We start from the raw sequence: 24,199 nt of genomic DNA, 5'->3' as shown, positions 1-24,199 counted from the left end.
AATGTGAATAAAAAATTGCGGAAGTTCATCCGAGTCTAAGCTCTCTTAACCATGGCTGAGCGGGCTTACTGGAGCTTCTTTACGAGGTTTTAGCTCTTCTACCTCCAGCCTCTTCACTGCTGCTTCTCGGCGAGCTATATCGGCTGTAGGATCAGACTCAGCCTGACGACTGCGCTGAAGCGTTGACGCAGCTCATTCATGGCGAGACAGCCGGAGTAGCAGTTTTTAAACCCCCGGCCCATTCACCTGGTATCACAGCGGAGAGCGTCCACGATCAGGTCGGTATATCGGTGGCTCCGGGACGAGGAATACGAAGAAGCGGACAGTGACGTGGGCAGGAGCGCTCGCACTAGGGCCGCTCCAGCGACTCAAAATAAATTGACTTTGGCTGTGCGAAGAGTTCTAAAATGACGCTTCGTGCTAACATGGCATCGATATTTTTAGGACTAGCTTGATTATTGTTTTGTTGGGTTTAACGTCCCAAAGCGACTCAGGCTATGAGACGCCGTAGTAGAGGACGCCGAAAATTTCGACCACCTGGGGTTCTCTAACGTGCACTGACATCGCACAACACACAGGTGCCTTGCTTTTCAACTCCATCGAAAAGCGGCCGCCGAGGCCGGGATTCGATCCCGCGCCCTTGGGAAAAGTAGTCGAGCGCCGTAACCACTGCGCCACCCCAGCGGGGCTAAGACTAGCTTGAGGGTGCCATTTTTAATGGACTGCAGTGCAGTTCAGCTCGCTAAGCAAGGAATGTGTACAGGCAGACAAGGTTCGTATGTATCATCCAAACTGTGATGCTGTCTGTTCCTATTTGCAGAAAGCTCGTCAAACGAAAGTCGGTCAGGGCACTTACTTTTTGTGCAAATTGCGTACACCAGGAGAGCCGAAGTCGCCAAAAACTTGCTATGGCGATCAATGCCGCCTGTAAATATACTTACCGAGAAGGAAGATGGCAGGCCATGTTGAAATGTAATTTTACCGCGTAGTACAATTTCGTGCTCCAAGCAGGTGAAACAATGTGCTTGTGGCTAACTGTCTTTTATGTAGCAACAGCGGCAACACCGAACATCTCCGCACCGCTACGGCCTATATTCTCAGAAGCACGACGAAGTGCAGCAGAAGGCAATTTGTTAACACTGGCGAGCACCGGATGCGAGATGCAGAAAAAAGCGTACCAGAAGGACGAGTCGAAAAGGATGTGTAAGCAATCCATGGCCACCAACCTTGGAGAAAAAGAGTCTGCGCTCCTATGTCCCATCAGTGTTGCCCGCTGTTCAGACCCCACAAAAAAGAAATCCTCACGATACACAGCTTATCACTAGTCAAACTGTAAATGCAGCGGTGCTCGGCGCAGTGCTGTTAGATGGCCACTTTGTCCTTGGAATAAACATAACCTCCACTTATGTGCCAGCGTAAACGTAGAAATGCAGGTGGCTAACATTAGTACTAAAGGTGCCTGATATTCGTCTGTATGAAATACTCATTTTCCCACAGTAAGCGCTCCCGGGGTACTCCCAGGCTTAACGCGGAGGGTGTGCACACAGCCTTCAGCGACACGACGGTTTGACTTATCACATTGCTGTCTTTCGAATGCTCCATCATACGCGAGGCGCGCCTGCCTGCGACCCATTTTTAGAACTCTATGGTCTCCGCAGGTCGTGCAGCTGACGAGTTAGTTGCGATCAGAATCGGGCACATTTTCTCTCTTCCTCTGACAGGCATCATCGTGGATGCCGCCACTAATTGAAGCTGTACAAGCGTCTTGTGTCACCACAATCCTCAAATTCGTCGTTACGCTTTTGAAATTCTAGTTAGGATGCAGAACTGCCCGCATATTATCATAGTTAGTGTTATCAAATTAGATTAAGTCATCATGAAGCACTGTTGAAGATGTATTAAGTTTGGATGAACTTCAATGCAAGTTGTCTTTTTAGTCATTACTTGATGAGCTGAGGTGTACTGCAGAGGAGAGTGCTAGTTTGCAGACGCCTCGGTCTGCTCTTGGGCGGCGCGCATGTCGTAGGCCCGCTCGTAGAATTTCTCGTAGATGCGACGGATGATGAGTATCTCGTCGATGAGCGCCTGCGTCACCATCTGCACGAAGGCGAGCAGGATGACGAAGACAAGGCAGAGACCTGTGATGATGGTGACATTCTCGCGGACGTAGCGGTGCGCTGAGTCAAGGCAGTTGCCCGTGTACACCTGGAACCAGGCGTCGTAGTCGGTCATGTTAAGCACGTTGCGACCGCACGACAGACTCACCACCTGCGATGCAGAGCCAAACTTCTTGTTTAGGGGCTCGTTCCTGGCCGCATTTGGATACATAAAGTAAAAAAAAATAATTTCGGCGTGTCTTGAAAAATTGTGCTGGTGCTGGGACGAACGAACTCGCAGTTAGTGGTGAAACAGCGAATAGAAGCAAGGCAAGACAAAGAAGCACATTTGGCACCGTTAGACTAAATGCGGATAGTGCTCTCTGTCTTTTCCTGCATTATCTACTCTGCTATGCTGTCCACCAAACGGTGTAGTGTGTGCTTGTTGTACTCGTGCTACGAAACAGCTTGATATAATTCCTGGGCCACGTAAAAAATAGAACGACATGGCTGGCGCCGTATTACCGATTCAATTTTGTTTCACATCCACCTGCGGAAAACACACTCTCTACTAAATCAAAGGAGCCCTATTAGGAAAATCATTGAAGGCCGAGCCAGGAAAAACATTTCTGGGCCTGCAGGTGGCCATTCAGGAAAGTTTCCTCTGTGTGCCCGAATGCTATGAACGCCTGTACGTATGACATGATGAATAAACAGCGCTAACGATGAGGCTGAAGAGCAAGAAGCAAACAGGCCCGTACGTACGTACCTACTATCGCGCTCTGTGTGAGCTACACCGCGCGAGCATGTGGCCGAGCGCTCGGCATGGTTGTACAGTGGCTCCAATTGTGCCTTGTTTTCGAGCTATCTGGAGAGGGCGTTGCTATTCCAGCAAGCTCACATAACCTCCTCTTGCTTGTTTTCACCTTCACCCTCGTTTGGTATTTTTTTATATCAGTTTCAAAAATGATAACTGTAGCCGCTGGTCGACGCCCGAACGTTACGCGCGGGGACCCGTCTCGGTCCGCAACCTAGGTGTAACCAGGCATGCCACTTTGCGCTTCATCATGTTAATGAACGGGAGGGGCTAGGCGGAATCGGCGCAGACTTATATGCGTCAACGTGGCTGCTTGTAGATGCTAACACTTTTGAAAACGGTACGTAGATCACGTCGTGGCTTTTGCCGATTTTGCGCTAGGTGCTAACGCGCTCAATTAGTGCTTAAATCATGTCAAAACACACAGCCCTACTTGGGCGACCAATGTGCTGTGCTTGATAACTTCCGCACGTCATGTCTCGTCGAAGGCAAATGTGCTCCAGATCTTGCAGTTTCTGCTTCAGCGAAAACAAAAAAAAAAATAAGAAACAAATAACGTGTCCTTCAGATAAAGGGGAACGAGGGGTTGCAAAGCGCTTGTTGGAACAGCAGCACCCTCTCCAGATAACTGTAAAACGCGGCACAATCAGCGCTACTCTACTACCTTGAAGAGCGCTCGGCCACGCGTTCGCGTCGTGTAGCTCATACTGAGCGCGATAGTACGTTTGTACGGAAAGTTATAAACGTGCACAAACGCATTTGTACACTTGTGTAAGGCAATACTTGCCATCCTTGGAATCACAATTTTTAAAGCCCGTAAGAAAAATAATCTCAGCGCAGTTGATTAGTTAAGCAAACATTTTATAGACCGGCCAGGCAGTAACTTCACACCACGTGCGTTATCAAATTGTAAGATCTGACACAAAAATCACACGGATAGAAAGAAAACAAAAGCTCATCTGTTGTAAAAAAACAGAATATCAACTAAGAACGCTTTCAGATGCACTGCCACCAACCTGATCGGTGGTATTCCGCTTGCAGCACGAGTACGGCACTGAGCAACGCTCGTTGCTGGGGTTAGCGCGGGAGCAGTTGAAGTACATGTTTGCGTTCCAGTCCCGGAAGTTCCTTCTAGAGATGCCACAGCACTGCATTCGCTCCTGCAATCACATAACGGGGCATAAATTTTCGTTCGTCGTCGATTCCTCCTCGCGCCTTTCCTCATGGTTAGTTATAGATAGATGTAAAATCTACAAATCAAAATCGGAGCATGAATCCACTGGGTTGATCACTAGAGACAATGGGGCTGCCTGCGAACGGGCCGTCAGTTGTTGGAATATCTACCATCACTGTATACTGTCATGTGTGTTATCTCCAAGAGCTGCAGCCTGTTCGAGGCAAATCGGAAGCGAAGATAGAGGATGCAGTGGAGCTCTCGTCGCGACAGCTTCTCTCGGTCTTTGTTCCTCTCTCTGTCATTCCTGTCCAGTTTTCATGTGGATCTCAACGACCGAAAACAACAGACTTATTGTGATGCTGATTTTAATTCTGAACAACGACGCAAGCAGTCCTATCAAGGCCCTGCTTGAAATACTACACAAATATTGACCATAAGGTCAATTTTTTCGGTCCTTTTGACGAACCGTGAAATTTTTTTTATTTTCAAATTTTCTTTCTTTGGGGCCCGAGAGTGAGCGACACATCAAGCAATAGCAGTTGCGCTCACTAACGAACACTGAGAGTGAATAAATGAAACTTTCAACAATGTGAGGTAGAAGTTGTTTAAATATAATCTCCAGGTGGGTAAGAGGAAAACGTTTGTGACTATAATTGTGTCGGTCGAGACGAAGGGAACCGAGACTGGTCGTGACCACGGCCACAGAGTAAAGGGCGTTTACTGAGCAAGCACACGCATTTATTTGCTCTGGATACGTGAGACACGACAGCCACTGGAGAAGTACACACACAGGCGCAAAAGTACGCAGGCAATCCTTAAAAAAGTTCAAGGTATTAAAACTAGCCACTGCACGCGAACAAGACTTTTGAAGTAAAGAGCTAAGGGGGCTTTTAAAGTGCCCTTTTTGGGGAGAATAAAGCAATGTACAGAAGGACAGTTCCTCCCAAGCTTACATACGCAGATGCTCAAAATGGCATCGAGGCTTTGGCATATCCCACCTGTATGCTGTCCATGAGCCTCTGAAAGTCTGCCGAATCCCGGTAGTGCACGATGAGCTCCATGGAGAAGGTGTCCGACAGCACCTTCTTGATTTGCGACGGTAGGAAGAAGACGATGAGTCCCACCACCAGGTTGATCAGCAGTAGCGCCGTGATGAAGGACGAGTATATGTTCAGCAGGCACGTGTTCTCGCGCAGAGCGCCCACGCAGCCACAGAAGGACAGAGACATGGTAACCAGGCCGAACAGCATCACTGTGATCTCCATCTTGATGAGGAACAAGCTGCCAACAACCAGAAATTTGAAAATTAATTGCAATAACAAATTGCAGGTATTGCGCATTCTGTATTTTGAACAATGCGAGGCACATTACAAAGCTTGAACAGGCACAGGTATTGCACGAAAAGCTGGAATATAATTTATTATTCATTCGCTTCTCTCATTTGCTTTGGATTACGTTTTCAACCATCAAACTGCGGCCGTGACATTACAGACGAATTGACGTGTAATCTGATGTGTATAGAGAGTGCATGCAGTACGGCGTCTGCTTTATTCATCTTAATTTGAAACAGCCCTTACACAAGCCTGTCCAAGAGATGAAAGAGTAGAGAAATAATTTAAGTAGTGCTACCAGCGTTATTTTATGACTCACGTGAACAGCTCGCTAGTGACATCGCGGGTATTTTTCGGCGAGAAATATCGATATGAAAACTGCACGAGAAAAAAATTAGTTGTAAACTATATACTTAACCTAGGTTAATTTCGTGTCGTCGCTAACGTATACAATATTATCCTCCGCACTAAGCCAAAGAAACAACACCCATCTAAATCTTTGGTGTCTCTATTTGACATTAATTCAAAGCCTCTGTTATAGTCAAATGGATAGCTGTGTTTTCAAGGAAGTTTGGGTGTCCTAGGCGAGTAAAATCGGCCTGACGCCGCGCACGGCCACATCTTTTCAGTATCGGTATTTCGCATGCTAAAACTTTAGGCAATGAATACTTGTTATTTCAGAAACATTTAAAATAATGGCATCAAAAAAAAGAGTGCAAAGTCGCAAGCTGCAGATGTCTTAAAAAAACATCACACTGAAAGGATTACAACGCGCTATTCGCATAGCTGTTGACCCGGAAAGGCAGGTCGGCAATCGGTTAGCAGTTGCTTGCAGTCGCTGCAAACGGAAAACCGCGTTGCGGATACTGATCCAACGTTGAGAAAATTTACGTCTGAGAGGAGGCATCTTAGTGTTCTAATCTGTGGTGCATCATTGCGCGCACCTCCTCCGCCGCCGTGCAGGGTGGAAACAACTGCGTCGACTGCTACGACGTCCGCCATTATGATGCCCGCTCCTCTCCTTAGCCGCCACGGACAGCGGAGGGGAGTATGCCCATCGATGCACCCTAGCAACGTCGGATGTCGGGCAGCGACATGTAGAGATCGTTGTGATAAAACGTGTGCTGTTTTAACGACATGGCAGGAACACAACATTTTCGAATCGGCAAAGCAAAAATATCTCAGATTAATATGCTGTAACCTTCATTTTAATCCGAATTTTTCGGCTTGACTTCCTGCTCCATAACCTACCGTGCAGGCCATGCGCCTAAAGCCCTTAAAAACATTTTCTTGGGCTAGTTTTCAGCTACATAACCGCTCCCAATACGTGTCAGTACACAGTCTAGGCTATAGCTCAACCTCTGTTTACTCCGGTACTCGCCAAGGCTCAGTCATTGATTCTCCGCTTTTCTAATTTATATTACCGGATTGCATTTTTCTGTTTCTTCTGATATACATTTATTTGCTAATGATTGTGTCGTTATCCGGGAAATCAGTGTGTGTGTGAGTCAGTGAACGTTGAAAAACACCATGTGGTCCAAATTTTCGGAGCCCTCCACTACGGCGTCCAATATATCCTGAGTCGCTTTGGATGTTAAACCCCACAAACCAAACCAAAACAGTCCCATGCAACAATGATGCAGCCAATCTTCTATATGACCTCAATTTTTATCTCTTAATGGTGTAAAACATGGCTAATGGAACTTATTATTACCAAATGCAAATTCATTCGCGTGTCTAGAACTTCCAAATATTTCCCTTATGTATTCCATAAATCATGTCCGCTGGAGTTGGCGTTTTCCTACAAGTACCTGGGTGTGCACATCACTCAAATATCGCTTGGTCACTACGTGCCAAATATGTTATTAACAATGGTAACCATATGCTGGGTTATACAGCCGTGCCTTTAAAGCGTCTTGATCCCTCAAACTTCTTTTGTAAAAAACGCTAATACAGCCAAAACTGGAATACAGTGCTGGTTTGATTTGGTTTTGGGGTTTAACTTCCCAAAACGACTAAGGCTATGAGAGATGCCGCAGTGGAGGGCTGCGGAATAATTTCCACCACCTGGGATAGCGTGCATGGACATCGCTAGCACAACAAGCGCCTAGCTTTTCGCCTCTATCGAAAAGCGCCGCCAAGACCGGGATTCTCGGCATTCTTGGGAACAGTAGTCTAGCGCCCTAACTGCTGCGCTACAGCGGCGCGGGAATGTGCTGCATCAATCTGGGACCCTCATCCTGAAAACCTTATTCATTTATTGAAAATGGCTGTAAACGTATCCCGATTCATTATTTCTCATTATAGCAGGCACCAGCCCATATTCAATCAAATCATCTACTACCCTTTAGTTCACCTCGGAAAATATTGCGCCATCTGTGTTTCTCATGAAATTTATTGCTACCCACATTTGCGTAGCATCACCTGCTTCTCGATTAGAACATGCCTATAAAGTAGGTGTCCCATATTGCCGAACTAACGCTTTCTTTTAGTCGTTCTTACCTCTTACAGCAGAAGAGGGGTATTATATTCATGCACCAACCGCAATGATTTAAGATTGTCAGCTTTTCAAGAACGTCATATCTAACGCTGTCTGAGTAGACACGTCGGTAACTGTTTGATATTACTAGCCCCATTCATTTGTTTTTCTCGTGTTGGATCTTTTATAGCTATGCTTCAAAAGCACCATGGCTAACATTCTATGAGTAGAAACACACACCAAGAAAAAAAGGACTAACAGGGGTAGGGAGGTTAGTCCTTTTGAGGACCAACTGCAGGGGGGTAAACACTTAGTCTCCAAAAGGCAAACTGTAGGAGGAAGTAAGATTGCTCCTTACAGATGCTCGCAAAGAGGCTAAGAGTTGACCCTCGAAAATGATCTTAAGAATAGCACATGTTAATCGCTTAAGGGCTAGCAGCTGACCCTCAGAAATGATATCTGGGGAGTGCAAATATTACTCCGTCGGGATTAACTGCTTATCCCCGGAAATTATCTTCGGCAGAGCAAATATTACTGGCTCAACAATATCTGCAGATCCATATGAACGAATTTCAAGTGAGTAACCACTAAACAACTGCGACAAACTTTATCCATAGGCTCGTCACCTCCGCCCGCTGCGGACATGCGAGTTCCGGTCGACTACGCTGCAATCACTGTTGCATAAATGTGTTCAGGAATGTAAAAGACTGTTCAACTTCAGTTTGGACACTTTTTCTTTATTAATTACCATCTCGGCCCAGTCAGCTATGTTCACAGGAGTGGCACTAGACGTAATGAAAGAATGGAACCCCCGTTCCATTCTTAGAACAGCGGTACATTACATTTTAAGTCATGAACCCAAATGATGTTGACTATGCAAAATCACACAGTGAAACATTAACAACAGCAAGCAAAACAAAGATTGCGCCAGTAAGTAGCAAACTTTGATGCTAGAACCACAGGACAAGTGGAACTAGGTAAAAAAGCATCAATGACGCTGAGGATATAGCATACAGTCAGCATCCTCAATGAAACCAAAAATATAAGAAGCACATATCAGGTTGCGTATAACTCGTAACATTATCGACCGTAGGGCAAAATACACAATCTAACCTGCAAGACAGTGTGGCTCAAATAATTGAATGAGAATCGAGGTTTGTTGCACAGCACACAGCTTTCCTTTGATGTCTGTAAGCAGCAGTGTAAACATGTATATGGTAGAGGATGAGAGGATGAACTGAAGACAGAACAGGTATTCAGGACACCGTCCTTCGCACTTCGTCAGCCTTTTCTTCTAACTACCGTCACTTTCACTTCATTCACATCGGTCGCTGCGCAGCGCATGACAATTTCCCTGGTTGCAGACGAAACTCTTCCTCGAGCAAAGCGCTTAAGACGAGCCACATGGACGACTCTGGTGGTACGGGAGCGGCAATTGTGGGCGGTAAGCTTGGAGATCACATAATTTACTTCGCTTAAACTTGTGGCCATGACGAAGAGGCTGGTATACCTAAACAAAAACTTCTGGTACAAGCCTCTCTTGCCTACAGGTGTCCAAAGCCACAGGCTCATATGCGGCCTCAACGTGGCGCCTGTCACAGCGTTCTTTGGAATGGAGCTGTGAGGACAAATGCGCAAGCAAGTCAAGCGACGAACTTCCTCACCACGACATACCACCTGATAGAAAGAAGGGTTGGCGTGAGGCGAGAAGGGGAACATGGAATCTAAAAACGTGCGTGGCATCCTGACATAGAGTAGGTAGAACACGGAATACCCGGTTATTGCATGCTTGGCGGTGTTGTAAGTGTATTCGATGAATGACAAGACGGTGTTCCAGTTCCTATGGTAAGATGCGACTGACATGGAAAGCAGGTTAGTGAGGGCGCGGTTTGTGCGCTCAGTCAGACCATTGGTGTCTGGATTTTAAGGTGTGGAGGGGCGGTAGTAGAAGCCACACAGTCGAAGTGATCCTTCTACGATGTCAGTAGTGTCGTCCACGGTCGCTGATGAGGACACTGGGAGCACCACGACGGAAAGCAATCAAGTGCAGCATAAACGACAATAGGTCGCTTGGCTTGGCGGATACAAGCGCTGCAGTATCCACATATCTTGTCAAATAATCCACACAGACGATAACCCAAATGCGTCCTTCTGCAGACCTGGGAAATGGGCCGAGCAATTCGATGCCAATTTTTTCAGAAGTCGCCGATGGTGGCCTTACTGGTTGAAGAAGACCTGCAGGCGGAGTGGTGCGAAGCTTGATGGGCTGACATTGTTGACTGCAGGAGACGTAATGTTTAGTGGTCATATACATTTTCGGCCACCAAACGCGCTGGCGAAGTCTGTGCAATGTACAGGAGAACCCAAGGTTATCCGATGCGATGTCGTCATCCATGACATGAAGCACTTAATTTCGCAGATTTTCCAGTACAACCTGAAACACGTTTGCAACATCGGCCGCGTGATCCTTTTTGTAGCCCATCTTGCATGATGAACGATGTGGAATGTGCTCCTGTGTTGGCCGGACCAATAAACTTTGCAACGTGCGGTCATTTCGTTACTCTCGATGGAAGGACTCTGTGCTTCGAAATGGCCTCTTCCGAAGTTGTTGGCGACAGATGGCGCGACAAGCAATCAGCATCACTGTGGCGATGTGCACTTTTGTAGGCGACAAAAAAATCGTGTTCCTGAATGCATAATGCCCAACGCGCCAGAGGACCAGACGGATCGCGTAGGCCTGTGAGCTAGCATAAGGAATGGTGAACGGTCACAATCGTAAACGAACGTCCCTATAGGCATGGACAGAATTTAAGGACAGCAAAGACAAAGGCTAGGCATTCCAACTCAATAACGATGTAATCATTCTCTGACTTCGTTAAGGTCCGGCTGGCATACACAATTACATGCTCAGCACCAATATGAATCTGTGCGAGCACCGCCCCGAGGCCGACGCCCCTAGCGTATGTTTGAATGTCCGTGTCTGCAGCAGGATAAAGTGCCGCAAATTGAGTGCCGTTGTCAGAGCAAATTTCAGCTGGTTCAAAGCCGAATCACAATTGGGTGTCCGAACAAACTGGGATTTTTTGTGCAGAAAGCGAAGGAGGAGGAGGAGGAAACAACTTCATTAACGCATTACATTAAGCGTTAAGAATGTCCTGGGCCAGGTTCACCAAGGACAACTGATCTTGCAGCTGGTCAGAGGCTAACCAAGCCCGCCACGTTGGGGGAGGAGGGTGTGGAAAGTGAGGAGATTGGAGGGCGACAGGGCATGAAAAGATGCAATGCTCCAAGTTTGCATAGTGTTCTGGGCAAGTTGGGCATGCAGGGGAATGTATGATTCTGTATTGAAAAGATCGGGCAGGAGTAAGCAGTGTATTTAGTTGTATGCGTCTAAGAATGCGGATTTGCGTGGTAGTGAGAGATTTATCAGGAAGAGGAAGTGTACGGAGAGTTTCTCTAATATTGTCGTAGTGAACGTTGATTTCTTTTTTGTAGTGAAAAGTAGTGTCCCACGTTGGTGGATAAGGCCAGGGAATCCCAGGCGCCCGGTGTTGAAGTACGCGGGCGAGGCGATGCACTACCTCATTGCTTGGGATTCCAGCGTGGCCAGGAATCCACCTCAGTGTTACAGTGTGGGGACGTAGTTTGGTAAGAGCCCTGTGTAGATCATCGTGTAGTTCTTCAGGAATGCGACCCGTGTGAATGGCGCGTATAGCTTGTATTGAATCAGGGTATATGGTATATCCTGAAGGGCTAGGGGGTGCTTGTGCGAGGTCTTGAATACTGGTAACTATTGGTAGGGTCTCGAGAGTTGCTGTAGGAGGAGGATCTATGTAACGACCGAGGGTATGGGTCACTACATCGCAACAGCTCTGAATTGAGTAAGCAGCCGCTCCGACGTTAGTTCGTGATGCATCTGTGTAGATGATCGTGGAATCTGTTGGGTGAACATGGTTGGAAACGCGAGCGTAACGTCTGCCTATGTTAGTGTCGGGTGCAACGTTTTTTGGAATGGGGATTATTCTGAGGTTATCCGGGAGCGAAGAAGGAAGGGTAATTATAGGGAGGTCTATAGGTTTGAGTGCAACCTGCTGTAGTATCCAATGTCCTTGTTTGGTGCTAGAAAGCCGTGCCATTTGCCGGTCGCGATGTTGTTGTATGAGGTATTCCAGGGGCAAGAACAGCCCCGTAGAGTATAGGCGCTCCGTGGACGTATGTACAGGGACGTTAAGGGCGGCCTTGTACAATATGTGAAGCGCAACCTCAATCTGATGTATTTGGCGACAAGTTAGTGTAAGGTAAGGAATCGTATATAAAATTTTGCTAAGTGCTAATGCGTGGACAAGCTGCCTGACTTGACCCTCGCGTAGCCCGGCGTGCTTATTGACTATGCGGCGCACTAGATGCGTAAGCTGATTGCAAACTTTAACGGTTGTAGATACATTGGCCTGATTGGCTGACTCATGGATATGAAGTCCGAGGATCCGGCAGGATGATACACGAGGGATGGGGTGACCTGCCATTGTGAGACTGATCAGCTGGTTATGCTGGCTTTGATAGCGAGTTTTTGCAATCAGCAGCAATTCGGATTTTTCAGGTGCGGGAGATAGCCCTACTTTATCAAGGTAACTAACGGCTGCATCAATACCTTGCTGTAGGGTCTCCTCTACTGCTCCAGGAGACCCAGAAGTGCACCAAAGAGTACGGTCGTCTGCATAGAATGTGTGTTTTAGGTTTGGGATAGATGCTAAAATACGAGATAGAGGAGCCATTCCAAGGTTAAAAATGGTGGGTGACAGAATAGCGCCCTGAGGAGTACCACGTGTGAGGGGGAAAGGATCAGTTATCGAATCGGGGAGACGGAACTTGGCCGTACCGTCGCGGAGAAATGCTTTGAGGTAGCCATACATCTTTGGACCACAGCCAGTAGAGGCAAGGATGTTTAATAGAGGATCGTGGGCAAGGTTATCAAAAGCTTTTCGCATATCAAGGGCCACTATGGCTTGGATCTGGGAAGTGGGCGGAGGGTCAAATTCGTGCATGAGGAGAAAAAATATGTCCTGAGTAGACACACCTTTTCGGAAGCCAATTTGTTGAGGGGGAAAGAAATCTATGGATTCAAGATGAGTCTCGAGCCGATTGAGCACCATCCGCTCCATTGTTTTTCCAGGCATGATGTTAAAGAAACTGGGCGGAGGTTTTGAAGCGCAGTTTTTTTGCCTGGCTTTGGAAGTAGGGTTATAAGTGATTGTTTCCAAGATGCTGGGAGTGTGCTTTCTTCCCAATGTAAGTTTATAATGCTCAGAAAATGTTCTTTGTCCTTGTCAGAGAGATTTCGAATGAGTGAGTATGTAATCTGGTCTTCACTTGAGACTGACTTCCGCTTTAGCTGTTCTAGCGCCCAGTCGAGATCCCAGAGGGTAAACGGCTGATCGAATTCTACATTGGAAGCACCAGTGTACGGAGTATAAAGGCTGGGTAGGGGAGGAGGAATGTAGAGATCGCGGAGTTGGGCTGTTAAGGCATCCGCGCCTAGTTGAGAATAGTGCTTCTCGAGAGTGGGAACAGGCGCCGGTTGAGGCCCGAGTAGTTCTCTGAGTAAATGCCAGGTTCTTTTTTGATTTAGTGTGCCGTTAATGGTGTTACAAATTTTGTTCCATTGATTGGTGTCAAGTGTAACGCAGTGTTCTTTAATCTGTCGCGTCAATTCGGTGACTCGGTCGGAGAGGCGAGCATTGTTGGGCTGAGTGCGAAGAGTGCGCAAAAGTCGTTTCCGCCTCTTCCAGATGCGTACAAGGTAAGGGTCCGGATTATGTGACGGGGCTGAAGTGGAACTCTCCTGCGTAGCTTGTTTCCGAGCATGTTTGAGTGCTTTTGTCCAGCTCTGAAGACTGCCAGTAGTATGAGAGGTGTCGCGTATAGTGCGAAAGGTATTCCAGTTTGTGTGGGAAATTTTACGTTTACGCGGACGGGTACGGCTAGGGACAGTGATGTTAATAATGTAATGTTCGCTGAGCAATTTTTCATCTGCAACTTGCCAGGTGACCTCTCGCAGTCCGCGGCCCACTGTGAGGTCTGGCATGGTGGATTGTTGGCTCCTGTAACCTTCCCGGGTAATGGAGTTTGGGGTGTTATAAACAGTTAATTCAGCTCCGTTTAATGCGTCGTTGAGTATACGGCCAGGTCGGAAGGTGTGTGGGTAACCCCAGATAACGTGCGGGGCATTAAAATCCCCACCTATCAAGAAGTCGGAGTCTCGAAACAATCTTGAAGTAAAGTGCATTAGCGGTTTGAAAAGGGTGTACTCTGTTGGAGGGTTATAAATATTTAGAATGGATAAAGGGCGAGATAAGTGATCAGAATACAGTGTAAATTCAATAAGGTGACGTTCAAGACGATTGGGGACTTCAATGGCCTCAAATCGGATGTCCCGACGAATATAAGTGCTCACTAATGGGGCACAGTCGCTGTCATGCGCTGCATGCAGGGCACGGTAGCCCGGAATACTTTTAAGAGCACGCGATTCTTGAATGAGAATGACGTGGGGCTGCGAGGGTAAAGTCAGGAGCCATTGGATAAAGAGTGTTCGATTGGTACGCAGGTTTCTGCTATTCCACTTTTGATTGTACGTGGCTTTTCATAACTGCTGCCAGCTTCTGCGGATCGGGTCGAATGCCATCCTTATCCACGAAGAAGTCAAGGACAAGAATCTGGCGTTCTCCGAAGTGGCACTTTTTTAAAATTTGAGATGAGTCGAGCCTTGCTGATGCAGTCAAGGACAATTTCAAGGCATTCATTGCGCTCTTCAAATGTCTTGCCAAAAATAATAACGTCATCCAAATACCGCATACAAGTATCCCATTTGTGGCCACGTGGAATCGTATCCACGAAACGCTCGAATGTCCCAGGCGCATTACACAAGCCGAAGGGTATTGCATTAAATTCTAACAAGCGTCAGGAGTAACGAGGGCACTCTTTTGTCTGTCACACGGGCACACCGGTATTTGTCAATACCCGGAGCGGAGATCAACAGACGAGAAGTCTGACGCCGAGCGCAGACAGTCGACAGCGTCATCAATGCGCGGCAGTGGGTACTTGTCCTTATTCGTCACATAATTCAAGCGACCATAGTCGACGCAAAATTGCCATGAATCGTCTTCCTTTCTCACCAGTATTACAGCCACCCATGGACTGGAAGTCTCCCGAATCGCCTCTTTCTGCAGAATCTCGAGGACCTTGATCGTGAATTATTTTGCGCTCGGCTGGAGATAGATCTCGATACGGTATCTGTCTGATGGAATTGGCATTCCGCGTTTTAATTGGACGTTGCATGTGAGAGTCTGGTACAGAAGAAAGAGATGGTTCACTGGAAAATTCAAACACAAAAGCAGGAAACATGAGAGCGTCCTGAAGTGTACGTCGATCGGTGGAGGATAACGATTTGCTGATCATCGCTCGCAACTGGTGAGAATAGTCCGGCGTCTTGGGCGAAGTTCGAGGGCAATCACAAATGGCCGAGATAGCTTCGGTACCGCAGTGTTCAAGTGTTGCGAGTTAAGAGCCAACCGGCGAACGCACAGGCTGTCCGGATATGTTCAGGGCCAACACGTGCGTGCAAACCTTTTTCTGCATCGACCACAGCACGAGGGACCAGCACATTTTTCTTCAACACATTGCAAGTGTTCGGTTCAATTACAAGTTTACAGTTCCCCTGTCGAATTTCAGACGACAGCGCGCGGACAAAAGTGGCTCGCTGAGCTGGCAAGGCCACATCTTTTGTGAGAAAAAGCAAATTGTCGTGCTTCGGGGACAAATTTTCGACTAACGCGGAGAGCATTTGTCGCCACACAGAAATGTCGCCGGCTCCAATTCAAGTGTTGCACCACACTCACGCAAAAAATCGATGCCAAAATGACGTCATGCGTTGCACGAGGTAACACAACCAATTCGGTCCTCAACCTTGTGCCACCCATTTCAACAGAAGCCGAGCAGAGGCCAACAGGAGATAAAAGCTTTCCCCAAGCACTGCAAAATGTGGTCGCTCGGTCCCACGCAAACATACCTTTCAGGCCAAGAAGAATTCCAAATGAAACTGCCATCACAGACACAGCGGCACCAGTGTCCACCAAAGCAATTATATTAGCATTGTTCACACGCACACATCTTGTTTTTAAGCATAACAATGGGAAGAGGTATGGGCGAAGTTGACCGGCCGGCGACCTTTCCTCTATCGGTCGCACCACCTAGTTTCACATGGGTGGCGGACTGGAGCGGCGACGCGTCGACGGTGAAAGTCGCGGCCGGACAGGAGGCGGAGTCATGCTGTGCTCGGAGGCTGGAAGATCAGCGCGATTGGTACGGTACAAAGCCGGTTGACAAAAAGAAGCAGGCAGCTGCTATGACGCGTCTTCTTTAAATCGAGATGGACGTTGTGCAGAAGCACACACAGATCGACGACGCCTGCAATAGACCTCTCCTCGCTTACATCACGAATGACGAATCGAAGGAGAGCCGAAGGGTGCGGCCGCCACGTGGCTTGGCCTGGTGGGCAAAACATTGCGCTGTGGGAGGCACGGTGCGGAGGATTTCGTCTCGTCTGAGGACAACTCGCTGTGTTTTTCTCAATACCGTCAAGCTCTCGCCTAGTGTGATGCGATATTGGATCGAAGATGACCAGCGGCATGTGTTTCTTCCATTCTACCAGTGGCCCAGATGTGGTTTTCAGCTGTGCAAAGAGCTATTCGACAAACCTACGTCATGCGCTGGCAGGTCTTCATATTGATTTTGGCAGTAAGCACATTTTTCTGGTATACTCTTGCGTTCGCGTAATTCTGGGAGAACGAACAAGCACGTATTAATTTCCTTTATTGCCCTTCCGAATGGATCGTGCTAAATGCTGACCAATCGCACTGTAAAAGGCCCGGACTGCATGTGACCAATGGCAGTGCTTTTAGAGATTCTTGCTCAGCGTTGAATTTATTCCAGTTCAGCAGGCCATGTTGAAGGAGCTAGCTTTCTCACAAGACTGCTCCCAAAGTCATGCCAGCGGCATGATCGCACAAGTACAATGCATCCCTAGACGGAACTGTTATATACCGCGTTGAATGGGAGTGCCCAATGCGAAAAATGGTTTGATTGGAATTATTGAAGTGTGCTTATAAATATTTGTACGCCTTGCATGAATATTACTGTGTGGTACAAATCGCGCTTTGTTACTTTCCTTACCGGGGGACTCATTCGCGTGGTATTGCTAGCCTTCTTGTAACACAGTTTAGGGGACTGAATTACACGACTAGGCGGAAATAATTTTTGTCTTTGTCTGGCCGGACATAACGCAAACTAAAAAGGTCTGTGCTTGGGAGGAAAATCATCAAACGAAGCCTGAAACTCACACAAGCGCTGCTGCATTTATTCACAACTGCCCACGCTTCGTGGGGCTCCGCAGTAGCTTTTCTGAACATTTTCAAAATACAGAAAGGGAAGAAAAAGATGCCAGTAATATGTCTGCATTAACTCGTGCTCCCGCATGCTTACGTCCTATGAGATTTAAGCATTTGGTAGGACTTCAGGTCGTCCGCAACCGGGCATCCCAGTCATGGAACAAAAATATTTGCATGCTTTCCGAGACTGTCATCCTTTTCATGGTAAGGATTGCTAATGGATACGTGTACTTAGGAGCGCTGCATATTGTGCTTATTTGAATCAAAAAGTACACAGCAGCGGGAAACTTCCCGCCGCTGCTCGGAGCAGGGAGACCCGGCTGAAAATGACGCTTTTGCCACCATGCCCGTTTTCCTTCGGCGCGCCCTTGTCGTCACGTGCCTCCCTGACGTCACGTTGTTTACAAACAGGCAAAGGGTTATAGCGGGAGATGTGTCCACTTGCGGCCGCTGCTGTAACAGATCGGCACCTCTCGATTACTCAAGAAGGAGGAGGGACGACTCCGCGAAAGAAGCCGGTATTGTCAGTCCTGGTCGGTGCGTCGCTCGCGTTTGGCACATTGAGCCCTGGGAGTAGGCTATTGCATACGTGGCTCAAGTAACGAGCGTGCACGGTGCGCTTTATCCTAGCCGGTACCCTGTAACTGAGAGGTCAACTCCTCAAGCCCGATTCGCCGAAACATTGAGGCTATGTCTTCAGAAGCAGTACGGTCGATGCTGGCGACACTTGTAATGTTAGAAAGCCGACCAAAGTTTGTAGAAATTCGCCGCGATATGCGTGCCTCAAACGCTTGAAACTGCTGCATCACATCAGCTGTACAGGCTAGGTTGTCGTTCGTGATCAGAAAGTTGTAAACGTCTTCAGCAATTCGTTTCATTAGGTGGCCTACCTTGTCCTCATTAGATATGTTTATGTGGACAAGCTGGCAAAGTCTGAACACTTCCTCGATGTACTTTGTGCATGTCTCACCGGGAACTTGAGCTCTTTTGGCAAGGGTCTGTTCGGTTCTCTTTTTCTTGGCACAAGTATCACCGAAACACTTGTTGATTTCGTCCGCAAACCAGGTCGAAGTGATAAGTGTGCCCTTGTGATTTTCAAACCACAGGAGGGCGGTCCCGGCAAGACAGAAGACATTGCTAAGCTGAGCATTCAAATCACAGTGGTTGTATTTGCTGACTCATTGGTAATAGGTCAGCCAATCTTCCAACGTCGCCATCAGACTCCTCTGTAAGCGTACGCGGTTCTCGATTTGGGATGGCCAAGACCTGGGTTGTTCGGAATTGTCTGAGGCTCTTGTGTTGAGATAATGATGGTTTCTGACTGAAACCGTCATTATCACCGTCAGGTAAAGCAGCTAAGCGACGGCTGCGACGAACGACCTGCAGATCCAGGGCTACGAACCCAGCCGTTCTCCACCAAATATTGTTACAAGTGGAATGGGTTTATTGATGGATGCTAAGGAATGAATTCGAGGCATAAGAGGTAGCCAGGCCATGGTCCTCCGCACTTCGTCAGCCCCCTCTTCTCTCGACCTTCACTTTCACTTCATTCACATCAGTCGCTGCGTAGTGTGTGGCAATAATATACCGATATATATATATATTGTCGCGACGCCGGACGCACAGGACCGGAGCCGAGGGTAGCGTTGACCGGCGAGGCGTCGAGGAACCGCGGAGACGTGGAGCTTTCATTAGAGCTGAGTACAAGTAGCTTATTTACATGTTTACACGTTGGAGATTTCAGAAGGAAGCCCTCTCCAGATGTCGGACCCCCGGTTTTCTTCTCTTGGGTCTCCCTAGGTCCCTAGGCAGGGAAAAAGTTCATCTTTGGTACGGGCCAATCGCAAAGCGCGAGGTGACAGTTTGCGCACTGCATCACTGAGCCCCGCCCCGCACATTCTTCCACGTGTGCCACTACACTTTAACAAACACATCGCCAGTTCACAAGCGACCCCCATCGTTCTATTCTCACGGCTGGCCTCTGTTTTTCTCCGTTCGGTCCGGCGCCCTGTGGGTCTCCCCCTCAGCAGCAAACACTTCAGCCAGCAGGCCAGACCTCGCGCGAAGCCGACGATGGCTTCTCCCTCCTCTATTGTCCGACGTCGAGTACCGTAACCCGACACCGCGCGGCTCCGACGACGGTCGCTTGCTCCGCCGCCGCCCCTCTGTAGGTCATTAACAGGCCAGGCTCTTCTTGGGAAGTCAGGCCGTTTCTTCACAAAGCGACCAAATCGGCGCTTCGAAATGGCCATGGGTGAGGACAGCGGCTGTTGAGGCGTGCGTGCAGACCGGGTGGGCATCTGCAGACGCAGACACACCGACGCCTTCTGAGCAATAAATTAGCTCGGACACAACAGCTCCTCCGCCGACGGGAAGATCTCGGACGGCGAGGAGTTTCCGCTGCTCGACGTTAGAGATCAGCTTCTTCGTACGGTGGTTGGGCCACTCCTAAATCGCAAAGACTGGCGCCACAAACCAAGCAAGGCTAGCAAAAGCTCTCAAGCTCCCAGGCTATTGCATGATAAACAAAAATATCTGCCCAGTATCATATTTGCGGACCCTGTCACACTACTGCCACCCGTTTTCTGCCTCACTCCCTCTCTTCTGTTCATAAAAAGAGCTACAAATTCACTCACTTATGAAAACTGCTAAGAAACATTCAGTGCAACAATGCCTAAATTAAACACTTAGAACAGTAAAGGATACATTTGTATCTTCCTCGTTCACTGAAGCGGTAAAAAGGAGTATTATGCACGGCTCCAACCATCGACGTTATCATTTGTCTTTCCCTTTTGGTACCGCACACTAAAGCTCAAATCTGGGAGCGCAATGCTCCCTCTCAATTGTCGAGGATTTTTCCCTGCCATTTGCGAAAGCCACGTTAGTGGATAGTGGTCTGTCACAAAGACGAACGGTGTTCCGTAGAGGTAGCATGCCAATTTTTGGGATGCCCAAACTATAAGCAACCACTTTCTTTTTCGCATGCGCTACAGGCCTCCTCTCTTCTTTAGAGCTGCCCAGCTGAGGAATCTCGGTGGTTAACTCCTCACTGACGTCCAAAGCCATGCTGACTGCCTGAATCTCGCCCTCATATCGCTTCATGAGGTGGTGGTGATAGATCGTGACATCTAGGCGCCTTCGCTTCCGCTCGATTACGTAGTTCGTCTCTGATAGCTTTTTCGCCACTCGGAACGGCCCTTCCCATTGATCTTTGAGCTTATTCGCTCGCGATGGGCGCAGGACAAGGACTTGATCGCCTTCGTGATAGGACTGCAACTTTGCATTTCGTTCGTAGTAACTTTCCGCCCTAGTCTGTGCCTCCTCCATGTTGGCTGCGTCCCACACATCTTTTAGACTTTCGGCATCTTGCTGCTCCTTAATGAGCGTTTCTCTGTTCACAATTCCGAGCCCTCGATCGAGCGACACTATCGACGGAAGCACAGACAACCCCTTACAATCGCTTCCCTCACTTTCCGATTGTCCTGTATTGTCTGAATTGTCTCCCGTTTCTCTCTCATCGAAGTGTGATGGGGCTTGCTTGTTTTTCATTTCATTGAACTGCCTGTTTGGCATCCCCTCACTGCTCCCTTGTTCCTCGCTCCTCTGTGATGTCGGAGCCTGTGAACCCTCAACATCTCTCTCCTCCTGCCCTAAGTCAGCCTCATTCCTCTCTAGCTTGGCAGCAAGGGAACGCGCCTCAGCTCTTGTGAGCGCCTGAACGACTCCCTCTGTCAAGCTTTTCCCCTGAGCTCTCAGAAGCTGGTCCGTTCGGTTAGAAAACAAGTAGGGGTACTGCGGCGGCAGCTTGTTTGAAACTGCAGCCTCAGTACGAACTTCACCGAAAGGTCCAGTGATTACGACTTCCGCTACTGGAAGGCAAACACTAGATACCCCCAGAATCGGCTTTATCCACGCGCATTTCCCGCTGTACTGCTTTTCTTCCACGCAATCAGGATGTACAAGGTCGATTGTTGCCCCACTGTCCCTGAGCACTCGGCATTTTTTTCCGTTGACAGTCAAATCAAACAAATAAGGATTAAGTAGTTCCTCATTCTTCACCAAATCGCAAGTGTATGCGAACGTAACTTTCAGTTTTCGACATCCCGCGGCAATGTGCCCAGATTCTTGGCAGTTATAGCAAACTGGCGCTTTGCGCGCTTCAAAAATCTTCCTCTGTAACCGATCGTGTGCCCCCCTTTTTTTAGGCTCACTTTCTGACTTTTCAACACTAAGCGTTTTCGTATTGCCCGTTGTCACATTTGCCAATTTAGATCCTGAACTCCACTGGCGCTTTCCCAGTCCTGACCCTGTCACGCTATTTCCCTTATCAGTCGGCATAGCGGAAGAAAGCTCCTCTCGCACCTCTCGGCGGGAGACGTATTCGTCCGCAAGTTCTGCCGCTGCCTGCACCGAGCTGACAGTCGCCTTGTCCTGAATCCAAATTCTCATCGCCTCAGGAAGTTTAGAAAGAAATTGCTCGATAGCAATGATTTCTAAGGCCTTGAGGTACTCATTATTGGCTTTGGCGCCTACCATCCATTCCGTTAGGTTTGCCTTCAACTCATAGGCAAACTCTCCATAGCTAGCACCTTGCCTTTTTGTAACGCTCCGAAATCTCTGTCTGAAAGTCTCTGACAACAGACGAAATCTCTTGAGAAGGCTCTCCTTAACTTTATCGTAGTCGTCAGAGTCCTCTGCAGAGAGTCGAGCAATTACATCCGCTGCCTCGCAAGGCAACAAACTTAACAAACGCCGCGGCCAAGAGCTGCGACCAAACTGTGCCTTTTCGCACGTTCTCTCGAAGTTCACAAGATAGAGGCCTATGTCCTGCCCAACCTTGAATGGTTGCAATAACTTTGATAGATCATAAAGATCTTGTCGGAGCGCTACCTCTACTCCTTGAACAACGCTCGTCTTTCTGAGTTCAACTTGCAGGCGGAGTTTCTCTACTTCAAGCTCTAATTGCTTTTTCTTTTCCGCCCGGGCTCTCTGAATCTCCAACCATGTCTCTTCTACTTGCTCACTCTCGGCATCCGAACTTTCTATTGCCACCATGACCTCATTTTTTGTCATTTCAGGGCCAACCATGATGCTTAGCTCCTCCCCCAGACTCACGAGTTGAGACTTGAGCAGTTTTTTCAAATCCATGACAGCAGTGTGACAATGCCCTGGCCTCCACCCAGAAGTACTTTAATTTACGCTTCTGCGGCTGGCCTCCCCAGAAATAAGATTACACCTCTATCTTATTACCCTGGGAACTCAAGAGCAATGCCAGCACTCACCAGTCCGCAACCGCCAGTCTCCGTGATCTCGGTGTGCTCTTCTCCATCAGTCAGCCAGGTTCGATCCCACCGCGCTGCCAATCAGTTGTCGCGACGCCGGACGCACAGGACCGGAGCCGAGGGTAGCGTTGACCGGCGAGGCGTCGAGGAACCGCGGAGACGTGGAGCTTTCATTAGAGCTGAGTACAAGTAGCTTATTTACATGTTTACACGTTGGAGATTTCAGAAGGAAGCCCTCTCCAGATGTCGGACCCCCGGTTTTCTTCTCTTGGGTCTCCCTAGGTCCCTAGGGAGGGAAAAAGTTCAGCTTTGGCACGGGCCAATCGCAAAGCGCGAGGTGACAGTTTGCGCACTGCATCACTGAGCCCCGCCCCGCACATTCTTGCACGTGTGCCACTACACTTTAACAAACACATCGCCAGTTCACAAGCGACCCCCCATCGTTCTATTCTCACGGCTGGTTCTCCGTTCGGTCCGGCGCCCTGTGGGTCTCCCCCTCAGCAGCAAACACTTCAGCCAGCAGGCCAGACCTCGCGCGAAGCTGACGATGGCTTCTCCCTCCTCTATTGTCCGACGTCGAGTACCGTAACCCGACACCGCGCGGCTCCGACGACGGTCGCTTGCTCCGCCGCCGCCCCTCTGTAGGTCATTAACAGGCCAGGCTCTTCTTGGGAAGTCAGGCCGTTTCTTCACAAAGCGACCAAATCGGCGCTTCGAAATGGCCATGGGTGAGGACAGCGGCTGTTGAGGCGTGCGTGCAGACCGGGTGGGCATCTGCAGACGAAGCTTGCTGAGATGCCCGTGGAGCGCACGCAGACACACCGACGCCTTCTGAGCAATAAATTAGCTCGGACACAACAATATATATATATATATATATATATATATATATATATATATATATATATATATATATATATATATTGTGACAGAAGTCTAGGTCGAGACGGCAAGGTCGTGACGACCAGGCCAGCGATGCCTTGTCTAGCGTTTTAATCCGATCACGAACTCAGGAGCGTGCCTGAGCTGGCGCCGCGGGTATGACTATGGTATGTACAAATGAATGAAGATCATGGCATGTACAAATGGAAGACGACCCATGGAAGACACACACAATCTGCCCGGGGATCGGATGCAGTCAGGCTGGCCGCTTCTAACTAACCGATGCACCGCGGCGCACAAACGGTTTTAGGCAAGAAATATGAACAATATCAGTTCCACGGTGGCGTCGATCGGCTGGGGGATCAACAGGCGCGACTTTGTAGTTCACTGGAGAAGTTTTGCTGAAGACCTCATAGGGACCAAGGTAGCGGTGGTGGAATTTGTCACTAAGGCCAGGGGTGCGCATTAGTGTATAAAGCAGTATTCGTCACCAGGACGAAAAGAGACCACGCGATGCATAGACTCGTAGCGACTCTAGCGGTCTTCCTGGGATGCTGCTGTGTTGAGTCGGGCAAGATGACGGCATCTGGTCACACGAGATAAGAACTAGGTAGGTACTGATGTGAAGTAATCGGGCGTAGAGAAGAAGGAAGTATCGAGAATTGTAGTGGGAGGACGCCCATAAACGAGGAAAA

At 48.5% G+C, this 24,199-nt stretch overlaps 1 protein-coding gene across 1 annotated transcript in view; it reads right to left on the bottom strand.

The window, feature by feature from the left end:
* Window positions 1-419: 419 nt before the first annotated feature.
* Window positions 420-24,199, bottom strand: part of LOC146182899 (tetraspanin-33-like) — a 36,030-nt gene continuing 12,250 nt past the window's right edge. The window contains exons 2-4 of the mRNA XM_084608968.1: window positions 5,089-5,371; window positions 3,930-4,073; window positions 420-2,268 (exon numbers count right to left, since the gene is read on the bottom strand). Coding sequence (XP_084465094.1) covers window positions 1,978-2,268; window positions 3,930-4,073; window positions 5,089-5,371 — 718 coding nt within the window. The 3' untranslated portion in view covers window positions 420-1,977. The remainder of the gene's footprint in view (window positions 2,269-3,929; window positions 4,074-5,088; window positions 5,372-24,199) is intronic.

This window comes from Amblyomma maculatum, chromosome 7, assembly GCF_055883805.1.
Source record: "Amblyomma maculatum isolate TAMU_Amacu chromosome 7, ASM5588380v1, whole genome shotgun sequence".
Classification (NCBI taxonomy): Eukaryota; Metazoa; Arthropoda; class Arachnida; order Ixodida; family Ixodidae; genus Amblyomma; species Amblyomma maculatum.
Note: the sequence above shows the minus strand (reverse complement) of the source record. Positions and strands in the feature narration are given on the sequence as shown.